Here is a 12,101-nt window from a genome sequence, read left to right as displayed (position 1 = left end):
GCAGCAGATTAAGGGCTTTGGATTTCAGAAAAGCAGACTCTAACCAAGTCAGAAAACAGATGGGCAGGATCCCCTGGGAGACGAGTCTGAGGGGAAAAGGAGTCCAGGAGAACTGGCTGTACTCTTAGGAGACCCTTTTTGTGGTGCAGGAGCAAGCTAGTGCAACAGCAAGTCAGCCTGGCTAGACAGCAATCTCTTCCATGAGCTGAAACTCAAAGAGGAATCCTATAAATAGTGGAAACTTGGTCATAGTATGAGGGAAGAGTATGACAGCATTGCACAGGCCTACAGGGAGGAAATTAGGAAGGCCAAGGCATGATTTGAGATGCAGTTGGCAAGGGCCATAAAGGGCAATAAATTCCACAAGTCTCTCAGAAGTAAGAGGAAGACCAGGGAAACCATAGGTCCCTTATGGAATGCAGATGGTAATTTATAGGCAGGAAAGGCTCTTTAAGTAGATGTGATATCTTTTATTAGACCAACTAAATAGTTGGAAAAAATGTTCTTTGCAAGCTTTCGGGCACAAACACCCTTCTTCAGGCCTAGGGAGACTCTGCTGCTGTTATGCGTTCTCCAAGGTAGAAAAGCTCAAGTAAACAAGAAATCTGTGAAGATGCAAAGGAGTGGAAGTTTGGAAGACAAAGGGTAGAGATGGGGGAGAAGGAATGCAAGAGGTCAGCTGCAGACCCGTTACTTGGTGTGTCAAATATCAGGCAGGCTGTAATGTGTCATAAATCCAATGTCTATACTAAGTCCACGATTTTTTGTATCCAGTATATTTATGAAGTGACGTTTGTAGGCCCGTCTACAAAAGGTGTTTTGTAAGCTCCCTTTGAGGATTAGAACTGAGAGATCGAAGAAGGAGTGATTGTCTTGTGAGAAGGTAATCTATCATATTTGCCTGAATCTCAGACGACTTTGAATTTAAGATAACTCCCAGTAATTAGATTCTGTAGGAGGAAAATGTATACATTTTGGTCTAATAAAAGATATCAAATTCACCCAAGGAACCTTGTCTGCCTATATCCTTAGACCAACACGGCTACAACCTAAACCCCTACATTTATTATAATTTTCCAAGTATAATATCTAATTATCAGAGGGTCATCTTAAATTCACCTCCCACCCACTGCTATTGTGAAGAAAGCATCAGCAGGAGGGCAAGTAACTGGGCAGCCAGATGCCCCCCCCCCCCACACTTTTCCTCTGCTTCAGCCTCCCCTCTCCCAGTGGTGTCTGTGCATTCTGCTGCCTGTGCCCCCTGCCCCCTTTGCAGTTTCTGCCCCCTGCCTACTTTCTTCAGCTTCTATCTCCCCCACCACCAACCTTCCTGCAGCCCAGCCTCTGCTCCCTACCTCCCCCACTTATTGTCAGGTGTGGCTCCAGCCCCGGCTCTGGCTCCATTCTCTCCTGGGCACAGAAGCAATGCAAGCTCTGTCTCCTGCCTGGCCATGCAACAACATTGGAAGCTTGCATGTGCTCCGTGCTTGGAAGGGATAGAGCCAGTGCTAGAGCTGTGCTTGACAGTAACCAGCAGGGGAAGGGGCAGAATCTGTACAGGGGCAGGCAGGAGAGGGGACAAGTAGCAGCTACAGCTCTGATTCTGGCCCCAACCCAGGCTCAGGCCAGAATCTGAGCTGCAACAGCAGTCTATCCTCCCAGCACCTTGAACTTGAATCCAAGATGAGGGGCTTTTTCCTCATGTTGAATGAAAGAAAAAACCTTGTCTTGGATTTGAGTAAATACAGTAGTTACAGAAGTTGCAGAGTTGGCAGAAGTATTTAATGCCTTTTTTTACTTCCATTTTCACAAATAGGGGCTTCTACCAAATGAGGACTGCAGTTGGCAGCAAACATAGGGAAGGAGACAAATAGGCAGGGCCGGATGGGATGTACCATAGGGTACTGAAGGAATTGGCTGCAGCAATTTTAGTCATTAGCTATCCTCTTTGAGAACTAGTGCCCATCCCTTCTTTTCTCCTTCTCTGCTTCCGTGGAGTCCTGGGCAACTGGGATTAGGGATTGATGAAAATGGTTGCAGCCCCCTTTCCTTTATGTCCTCAGCTATGGGGTGCTGGAAGGCATACAGGGTACAGGTGCCTGAAAGGCTGCACAAGAAGTGTAATACATATGGGCCAACTGACTCTTCGAGCCACTGTTCTGTAGGGGATGTGATTGTTCTCTCAGTCTCACTTGCTCACACAGTAAGCCACAGCTGCTTCTTTGATTCTCCCTCAGTTCCTAGCTCACTTTGTTCCTGGCCAGTTTTTCAAACCCTCCGGAAAAGTCACCTGGCCCATAGCCAGCCAAAGAAACTGCTCCAGAAGTAACCCCATTTCCCAGTTGCTCAGATAGAAGCAGACAGGCAAAACAATTGTATTGGTTCAGGGGAACTTGTGGTAAACTAGTAACATTTGAAAATACAAGATTTGAAAGTACTAGAATTCCTTTGTATGCTACCTGCTGTGTGTTGCATCTTCCATGGGGCCCTTCTGCATAGGTAAACTCTGACTTGCACCATATCAGGAACTGAACACACGCAGCTTCCGAGTGTGCACAAACTTCCAAGTGTGGTGGCAGGTGATGGTGGGGGTTTTGGTTTAGTTAACTGTCTTTTAAGAATTACTTTGCAAGTTTTATCACAGAGTCTTCTGATGTCAATGTAAGGCACCTGCCTGCAACCCGTGTAACTAGGTCAGCTGCACTTAATGCATTCAGCATGGCCAGCTGAGTCCAGTCCCCTCCCTCTGATTGGTTCTGGTGCTGTTTTTAAGGAAATCCTCTGGCACCTGAGCCATACTGCACAGCACTCTGGTGGTCTCTAGTCCTTGAGTGGCTCCTGTCTCAGTAACTCCTCAGGTTTCCTGGCTCTTGACTCTGGTTACCCCTCTGGCTTGGTGTTTGAATTTTGGCTTAACCTTGACTTGCTTCCTGACCCCCTGATTCTGGTTAGTTCTCTGGCTTGGTTTTGGACTCTTGGCTTTGGATCCCGCCCCTTGGTTTGCAACGTAGGGTTGTCCTCGGCTGCCTCTAGCCTGCAGTTCATCCTTGCAACCTTGCCAGTTCTCATTGCTGACTCCTCCTGCTAGGCTTGGTGCTCTTGTGAACCCTGACAGTTAATGTTTGCACACATCAGCAAAGAAATTGTGTAAACTACTGCAAATTGCAAGAGTGAAGCTGGTCATGTGAACTGTGCCTTGCTTTTCTCCTCTCAGCAAGTGTTTTTTCTTCTTTAAATTAGATACTGTTTATAGTAAACCCCTAGTAACCAACAAGGCACTCGCATGTATTTAAATCTTGCAGAGTGTGGCACGTCCTGTATAATTTTCTGTCAAAGGGTCTTACTAGGCTGGGGAAAATACTCAAGAGGTGGAGAATATTTCATTTTCTTGGTCAGGATAAATAGACTTGCTCTACACATCACTCCTGTCCACAGCACCCTGGGCTGTTTCTGTCTCACAGGAGGATAATTTCTAAAATGATGGGAGAGATGCACGGTGTAACTCGTATGTTTAGGGGACAGAAAAAGATGGCTAGACAAGCTGCATTTTAAAAATAGGAATGTGTTTTGTCTTAGGAACAAGTGGATATTGCCCAAGGAAGGTGGCCATCATAAACTGGATAATGTTACCAAAAGTGCTAATAGAAATAAAATGGAAGGAAAAATCACTTTTCCTGCTAGTCACTACCATCATTCTAGTATATAAGCCAGCTCTTGTTTCATTTTTTGGAACACTATTTCCTTTCCAACTGATCAGTAGAGGTTGTAGGTGCCTGACGCGACCCCTTCTGCTAAAATTCTCAAAGGTGCACTTTGTTCTGTCTTTGCATCCTTGGATATGACAACATGGAAGAATTACAGTTGGAGTGAAAGAAGATTGACTTTCTCAGATCAACATTTTTTCCTTTATTAATGGGTATGTGAAACATGGATATATTTGTTTCTATCTCACAAATATTATATGCAAGCACAAAGGCAAGGTCAAACCTTAACATCCTAAGGTGTATCCCACTGTTTCCATTAGCATTTATGTCATCAGTTTGCCTTATTCTCCTTGAGATTTCATCTGGCATATTTTATATATCATCAGAGGAAAGAAATAAGGTATTTTTCTACTTCTGACATTAAACATTTGTATCGTATTACAGTCCAGCAAAAATGCAGGCACAAACCTTAAAAATATAAGGATTCATTGTCTATAAGCATTGAAAGCCTGTGAATCTTTGGCTATTTAGGTTTTTTTGTTTTACGTTTCAGTCTTCAGTAAGAAATGTGTTTTTTCCTTGTAGATTAAGCATAGTGACAAAATCACATATAAACCAGTAGCAATTAATTCCAATGAAGAAGCAATGATTTGTGAACTAAGGTCCTACATAACATTAAATCCCTTCTCAAAGTGGCTGTCCCAACAGCAGCAAAGATGAAGTACTGAATTCAGGCGTGTCACAATTTTCTGCTTTCCATGTAGGTTCTGTTTCCGTGAGCAGTCGGTAAGAAGGTAGACAAGAATCTTGCCCTTTCAAGAAACAGGATTCATGACTATTTCAGACCTGTACCCATTCAGAAGAATGGAGCTAGCAGAAGGAGCCAGGGAGATGTCCACAATTAGAACAAGTCCCACACCTATTATTTGATGTCAGTGCCTCACCCACTTAAACAGTGCAATTTGAATCTTTACATTTTGGATGATTTATTTCTTCCTTGTGTGTGTGTGGTCGGGGGGAGAATAGGCAGAGGGGAAGGAGGAGAGGGTGTGTGTTGGAGAACATTGAAAAAATGTTGGGTTAAATTTAGACCACATGCAATTACTGCAAATTGCATGCGTTAGGAGTGAATTTATCCCACAACTCTTCAATGATGGTGTAGGTAAAGGTTCTACAATGTCTTACCAGATGCAACCAAATGATTTGCTGAATCTTTTGGAAAATTAGTCTCTCAGAAAGGGACATCTCATTCTTTAAAATGCAGCAAGTCTTCACACACACATACTAGTTGGAAAAGGCTTTTAAGTATTAGTTTGGAAAATGAAAATAATGAGACCTTGGTTTTTCCCACTGCATTGCTTTTGTTCAGCAGTCAGTGAAGTTTCTTCATGAATGGCTATCTTGCCCAGTGCGTGCCAGAGATAACTTATTCACTGGCTTCAAAGTCATACCACACTGCCAGCACCCTGAGAGGTAATATACTCCCTCATATAACACTTGCCTTTTCCCCTTCAACAGTGGTCTTGCTCCATATATGGCCTAGAAATTTGTTCACAGCACTGGGTTTCAGCGGCAGTATTCCCGCTCAATACTCGCCATGAGCTCTTCTTCAGAGTAATCATACGATATCGTGGACTGCCCCTCAGGCTTCTTGTTGTGCTGGACTGGACATCTGCAGGTTAAGGGAACAATATCTAGTTACTGTAAAAGGAAATCCAAGCTCTGAGACAGACTATAGTCACTTAGATCTGTGAAAGACTGGGAGCAAAAAACCTGGGTGTCCAGACTTGTGTTCAAGAGTGTCAGGAATCTCCTGCTCCCTCCCCAACAGGTCCTGTTCCCTTAAAGAAGCTGCTCCATTGCTTAACAGTAGAATCATTGCTTCAATACCTGGGGATAACAATTATTTCTCTAAATACCATTTGTAGAATTACCCAAGTGATTTACCGCACAATTCCTCTGCCTGGGCCTGTAATACTAGGATAGCCTTGTGTGCTCCAAGGGGCCAGGTGCAGCCCAGTAGGGTTCTCCCACATCTCTTCTGAGTTGTGGATTCAGTCACTCCAGTGCAGCACAGGAATGGGAAATAAGGTAAGGGACAAGAAAAGACCCATCCCTGCAGCTGGAGATGGGTGTCTTCCAAGAAAGCTTGCCAGAGGCATGGGGCTTCCTATAGGACCTTCCAACACGGGGGAGAAATGGGGAGAAGGAGACTGCAGGAGTCTGCCAGATGATTTAGGGGCCTGTTGGAGCCTCCCTGGGGAGTAGGGACCTGCAACGGAATAAAAGGTGTATTCTGTTTTTTAATTTAATTTTAATCTAATCTAATTTTTCAGATCACCTCAATTTGGTAAGCAATATTGAATTCATCAACAACATTCTTATCTGAGAACATTATATAAACCTTGCTCTCATATCATTGTTTTCCATGGCCTTGAGCAAATCAATTGGTTTTGTAGCTTTCATTTCTCTACTTGTAAAATGGCAATAGTGCTGCAAAGAGAAATGAATGTGTCTGAAGTATTGAGTGACTATTCCCAGAAGTTACTGAACTGCGCGGGAAGGTTTAATCTACAAGTGTCTTAGTTCTCAAGAAGCTGAACAAACACCTCCCTAAGATCCTGATTCTGACAATGACTATGGTTACATCTTGCTGGGCTTGGTAGTTAATTCAGTTTTCTTCTCGTGTCTCTACACCACATTTGACCATTTTTTTATGCATGCTTGTGCTCGCTTATTGTACTTAGCAAGGTCTTTCATTATACACATGCCTTCAAGCACTGGGCATTGCAGCAAGTGTTGCATAGTCTGAGGCTCTGTGCCACAGTTGCAGGTGGTTGAACCAATGGTATAGCCCCACTTCTTCATTAGATCCTTGGACTGTCCAACTCAAGTGCATAGGCAGTTGAGACATCGCCACCTTTGCTATGGTTCATAAACCTATGGTGGGAGACTCGGTCACTGCAATGTCCATTTTTTCACTGTCAGGTATTTTCCTCAGCCTCTTGTTCCACATCTGTGGTTGTGTCTCCTTGGGTGTGGCATTGAGAGGTTGGGTGCTGGTGAGGAAGCTCCTGAATGATTTCAGATGTTTGTGTGCTGTGAGGTGGTTGTACAGGAGATGTGTCACATCTTCAGTTTGTCTCGATTGTTCTGTCCTGCTGGCCACTACTTTTCTGATGTCAGGCAGAGCGATGCCAGCCAGCAGATACACACTGTTTAGGCTGGTAGGCTCAAGACATCTTCTGATGTATTGCCAGCTATCATTCAGGATGGGGTCAAGGCACTTAGCATGTACAGATCTCTCCCATATAGGGTATGTATACTTGGCAGAGGAGAAGCTGAGAGCCAGAGCAGTGGTTCAGATGGTTTCTACAAGTAGGGTTTCTACCTGTATGCCAGTAGCAAGAGGAGGATCCAGGAAAGTCTGGGTCCCTTAGTGAGCGGGGGAGGCAACCTTGTGACAGAGGATGTGGAAAAGGCTAAAGTACTCGAATCCTATTTCACCTCAGTCTTCACAGGCAAGGTCAGCTCCCAGACTACTGCATTGGGCAGCAGAGTTTGGGGATGAGGTAAGCAGTCAACAGTGGCAAAAGAACAGGGTAGGGACTATTTAGAAAAGCTGGACATATACAAGTCCATGGGGCCAGATGGGATGCACCCAAGGGTGCTGAGGGAGTTGGCTGATGTGATTCCTACACACACACCTTTCCTGCTTTTGGCCCCGGAGTACCAGTGCGGGCCTTGTTCTCCCGCAGTCTGGCAATGCAGCCGGGGGCCACATGGTGCTGGAGCGGCAGGTGAGAGGGCAGGGAAGCAGTGAAAGCTGCAGCAGGCAAAGGCTTCCAGGTATGTGGAGAGATGGGGTGGGAGGGGCCTGGGGGTGGAGTGGGGCTGGACCAGCCTTGCTCCAGAGTCCTGCCAGCTTCCTCTGGGTGCTACTGCCTCTGGCTCCTGTCATCTTTGACAGGCAGCCAGGAGCAGATAAATATAAATTTTCTAAATTTTTTAGGGGCCCTGCAAGCCAGATAGAATGGCCTGGTGAGCCGGATCTTGCCCGCCACTGATTTAGAGTGACCTAGACAAATTGGAGGACTGGGCCAACAGAAATCTCATGAGATTCAACAAGTACAAGTGCCAAGTCCTGCACTTAGGACAGAACAATCCCATGCACTGGTACTGTCTGGGGGCTGACTGGGTGGCCACCAGCTCTCCAGAAAAGGATGTGGAGGTTACAGTGGACAATAAGCTGAATATGAGCCAGCAGTGTGCCCTTGTTGCCAAGAAAGCTAATGGCATACTGGCTTGCATTGGTAGGTGTGTTGCCAGCAGGTCAAGGGAAGTGATTATTCCCCTGTGTTCAGCACTGGTGAGGCCACATCTGGAGTACTGTGTTCAGTTTTGGGTCCCCAGACTACAGAAAGGATATTGACAAATTGGAAAGAGTCCAGTGGAGGGCAACAGAAATGGTAAGGGGGCTGGGGGACATGACTTCATAGATTTCATAGACATTAGGGCTGGAAGGGACCTCGGAAGATCATCGAGTCCAGCCCCCCGCCCAAAGGGCAGGACGTCAGCTGGGGTCATAGGATCCCAGCAAGATAAGCATCCAGTTTCATCTTGAAGGTGTTCAATGAAGGCGCTTGAACAACCTCCGGAGGCAGGCTGTTCCAGACCTTGGGGGCTCGGACAGTAAAGAAATTCTTCCTTATGTCAAGCCTGAAACGATCTTGTAGTAGTTTGTGACCATTCGTCCTCGTCATCCCTTGGGGCGCTCTGGTGAACAAACGTTCCCCCAGATACTGGTGATCACCCCTGATAAACTTGTAGGTGGCCATCAGATCACCCCTGAGCCTGCGCTTTTCCAGGCTGAAGAGCCCCAGGGCTCTCAGCCTGTCATCGTAGGGTCTGCTTCCCTGACCCCTGATCATGCGCGTGGCTCTTCTCTGGACTCTCTCAAGCTTCTCCACATCCTTTTTGAATTGTGGAGGCCAAAACTGGACGCAGTACTCCAGCTGCGGCCTCACTAAGGCCGAGTACAGGGGGAGAATGACGTCCCGGGATTTGCTTGAGAAGCATCTATGGATGCAAGCCAGCATTTTGGTTGCTTTACTAGCCGCAGCATCGCATTGCAGGCTCATGTTCATCTTGTGGTCAATGATGACCCCCAAGTCTCTTTCTTCCATAGTGCTAACCAACATAGCACTGCCGAGCCTATAAGGATGCTGCGGGTTTTTCTTCCCAAGGTGGAGAACCTTGGATTTATCGGCATTGAACACCATCAGATTTTCATCCGCCCACTTGCTGAGCCTGTCCAGGTCAGCCTGGATCACCCGCCTGTCTTCTGGCGTGGATGCTTTGCCCCAAAGTTTGGTGTCATCGGTGAACTTGGCCAGTCCGCTTCTGACTCCAGTGTCCACATCGTTAATGAAGATGTTGAACAGTATGGGTCCAAGGACAGAGCCCTGGGGGACCCCACTGGTCACAGGACACCACGATGAGTGACTTCCATCAATTACTACCCTCTGGGTCCGACCCCAGAGCCAATTTTCCAGCCAGTGGATCGTGGGGGACCCAAGGCGACAATTGGCCAGTTTCTCCAAGAGACGATCATGGGACACCAGATCGAAGGCTTTTTTGAAGTCAAGATATATGACATCAATCTCATCTCCCTTGTCCAGGTGATAGGTCACCTGGTCGTAGAAGGAAATGAGATTGGTCAAGCAAGACCTACCCGCAACAAACCCGTGCTGGCTATCCCTTAAGATGTTGGCGTCGGCCAGTCCATTAAGGATGGCCTCCTTAATAAACTTTTCTAAGATCTTCCCCGGGATAGAAGTCAGGCTGATGGGCCTATAGTTAGCCGGATCCACTTTCCTCCCTTTCTTGAAGATAGGCACCACGTTGGCCTTCTTCCAGTCTTTGGGCACTACACCAGAGCGCCAAGAGTTTTCAAAGATCCGCGCTAGAGGCTGGGCTATGATGCTCGCCAGCTCCTTGAGTACCCTGGGGTGAAGATTGTCAGGGCCGACTTCGGAGGAGAGGCTGAGGGAACTGGGCTTATTTAGTCTAGAGAAGAGGAGACTGAGAGGGGGTTTAATAGCAGCCTTCAACTACAGGTTTCCTTCACCAACCACAGTTTTGTGTATCCATACTTAATATACTATATACCATTTTGGCTACCACAGTATACAGTTTTGAGTAACCACGGTTTTCCATGGCTGCACATCAGCACACCGCCTGCCATTTTATCCATAAGCCTTTTGTCTTGCCAACCACAGTTTTGCCAACCATGGGAACTTTCAGGAACCTAACGCCAATGGTTGGTGAGGGAAACCTGTACCTGAAAGGTAGGGGGGGGGGAGGCTTGAAGAGGATGGAGCTAGACTGATCTCAGTGGTGGCAGATGATGTTGGAACAAGGAACAGTGGTCTCAAGTTGCAGCAAGGAAAGTTTAGGTTAGATATTAGGAAGAATTTTCTCACTGGAAGAGCAGTAAAACACTGGAGAAGGTTACCCAGAGAGGTTGTGGACTCTCCATCTTTGGAGGTTTTAAGACCCGGCTGGGCAAAGCTTTGGTTGGGATGATCTAGTTGGGGATGGTCCTGCTTTGAGCAGGGGTTGGAGTAGATCACCTCCTGAGGTCTCTTCCAGACCTCATTTTCTATGATTCTGTGGTTGAAGAGCTAGCTCCCCATTTCAAGCTGGTGAGCTTATATAAAATGTTGTTCCGAGTGCTCACCTTTGCTTTTGTTTTCATGATGTGCTTTTTGTATGAGAGGGTTCAGCTGAGGGTGACTCCAAGGTAAACTGTGGCTGGACAGTCAGACAGTGGGGTCCCAGAACATGTAATGTTAAGCTGGTGGTTGGCCTCATGGTTTTTCAGGTGGAAGGCACATACTTGTGTTTTCGCTGGGTTGGTATGTAATTGGTTTTCAATGTAGTATGAGGTTAGGCCAATTAGTGCCTCGCTTAGGGATTTTTCAGCATGGTCAAAGCCAGTGTTTTGGGCTGTTATGCACAGATTATCTGCATAGATGAAACGTGTTGTTTCCAGATTGGTCGGTTGGTCATTCATATAGATGCTGTATAACAGCAGTACAAGTATGCTTTCTTGGGGGAGGTCATTAATCTGTTTCCTCCATCTGCTTCATTCAGTGTAATGTGGGTTTTGGTGAGGCTAGTTTTTGTGACTCCAATGGTGGTGAAAAAACAAAAGGAAAGAGCCAATTTCTTCACATTTTTATGTATGTGGTTCCTGAATAGGGAAGAAATATCAAATGGCATGATGCCAGCTGCATTCCAGGACTCATGAACTAGTGTCAATAGACCTACCTGAAGTCCTGTGTGGATAAAATTGAATGGTGTACCAATTACATCTGCCAACTAAAATCATATGGGAAGCTTGCATGCTGAGTAGTCAGAACCAAGTAGGATGCACTGATGAGAATCATAAGTGAAGGAACCTAAGAACTCTTCTCTAACACTAGACTCTATTCAGTTTTCAAAATAAGCAGTATTGAACACTTGCATGGTATCCCTGCATGTACACTTGACGAGCACTGTTCTTTCATGATTACCTAGGAGCAGTTTTCAGCATGGAGGGGTAGTGTACACTCTTCTGTAGCATGCAGAGTTATCGTCGTCCTAGGATTCTCTGTGCATAGGTTAATCATTTACTTCTTTACCACCAAAGTGGCAGGGCACTGGCAATGTCTTTGTCTCCCCTGCTTCTACTTGTGGCCTGCTGTAGGGCATTCTTGGTGTTTCTGGTTTTGTGCCTTATGGTCCATAAAGAGTGGATATTTTTTTAGGGATCTCTGGTAAATATTTGCTTGTGAATACAGGGAATTGGACTCAGTGGCCTGGGAGGTCCATTCAAATCCTGTGCTTCCTGTGTAGACCAGCTGGTGATCAGCTGGCATGACAAGTCTTGTGAGTTTCTGAAAAGAAAGGCAATTTACTTATATGGCATATTGGCAGAGCCATAGATGGTTGCAAGCTGTATTTAGCAAGCAGAGTCTTCGGCTGATTTCTCCATTCAATTTCCTTCTTTTGACAGAGTGGAAATAATTGGATTTTCATGCAGTAATTAGTCTGGAAAAATGCTTGAAATCAATGCCCAGAAGATGGAAACATGTAGCAACCAAAAGGTACAAATACTTTGCAACAGTTGGGAAAAGGAAATGTAGAAATCCAACTTAAGCCTACAACTGGCACATGATTTATTATTTACATCCTCCCATGTGACAGGCCCTCCACTAGGTTTTTATTAATGTTGAATGATGTATCAGGAATAGAGCCCCTGGCAAGATTTCTAAAACTCCATATGAAGACTCACAGAAGGTTCACTGTTTCTCTCACTCTTTACATAGTATTTTTTCCCCTAATTATTCC

General features: G+C 45.8%; 1 protein-coding gene across 6 annotated transcripts in view; it reads right to left on the bottom strand.

Annotated features, from left to right (window-relative positions):
* Positions 1-3,893: 3,893 nt before the first annotated feature.
* CYS1 (cystin 1) overlaps positions 3,894-12,101 on the bottom strand; it is a 40,582-nt gene continuing 32,374 nt past the window's right edge. For all 6 annotated transcript variants that reach the window (XR_009462969.1, XR_009462970.1, XR_009462971.1 and 3 more), the window contains one exon: positions 3,894-5,376. Coding sequence is in view for 2 of the 6 variants with exons in the window: in XM_059729658.1 (XP_059585641.1) it covers positions 5,271-5,376 (106 nt within the window). In the remaining 4 variants the exon portion in view is untranslated. The remainder of the gene's footprint in view (positions 5,377-12,101) is intronic.

Source organism: Alligator mississippiensis, chromosome 1 (assembly GCF_030867095.1).
Source record: "Alligator mississippiensis isolate rAllMis1 chromosome 1, rAllMis1, whole genome shotgun sequence".
Lineage (NCBI taxonomy): Eukaryota > Metazoa > Chordata > Crocodylia > Alligatoridae > Alligator > Alligator mississippiensis.
This window is presented reverse-complemented; position numbering and strand designations above follow the sequence as displayed.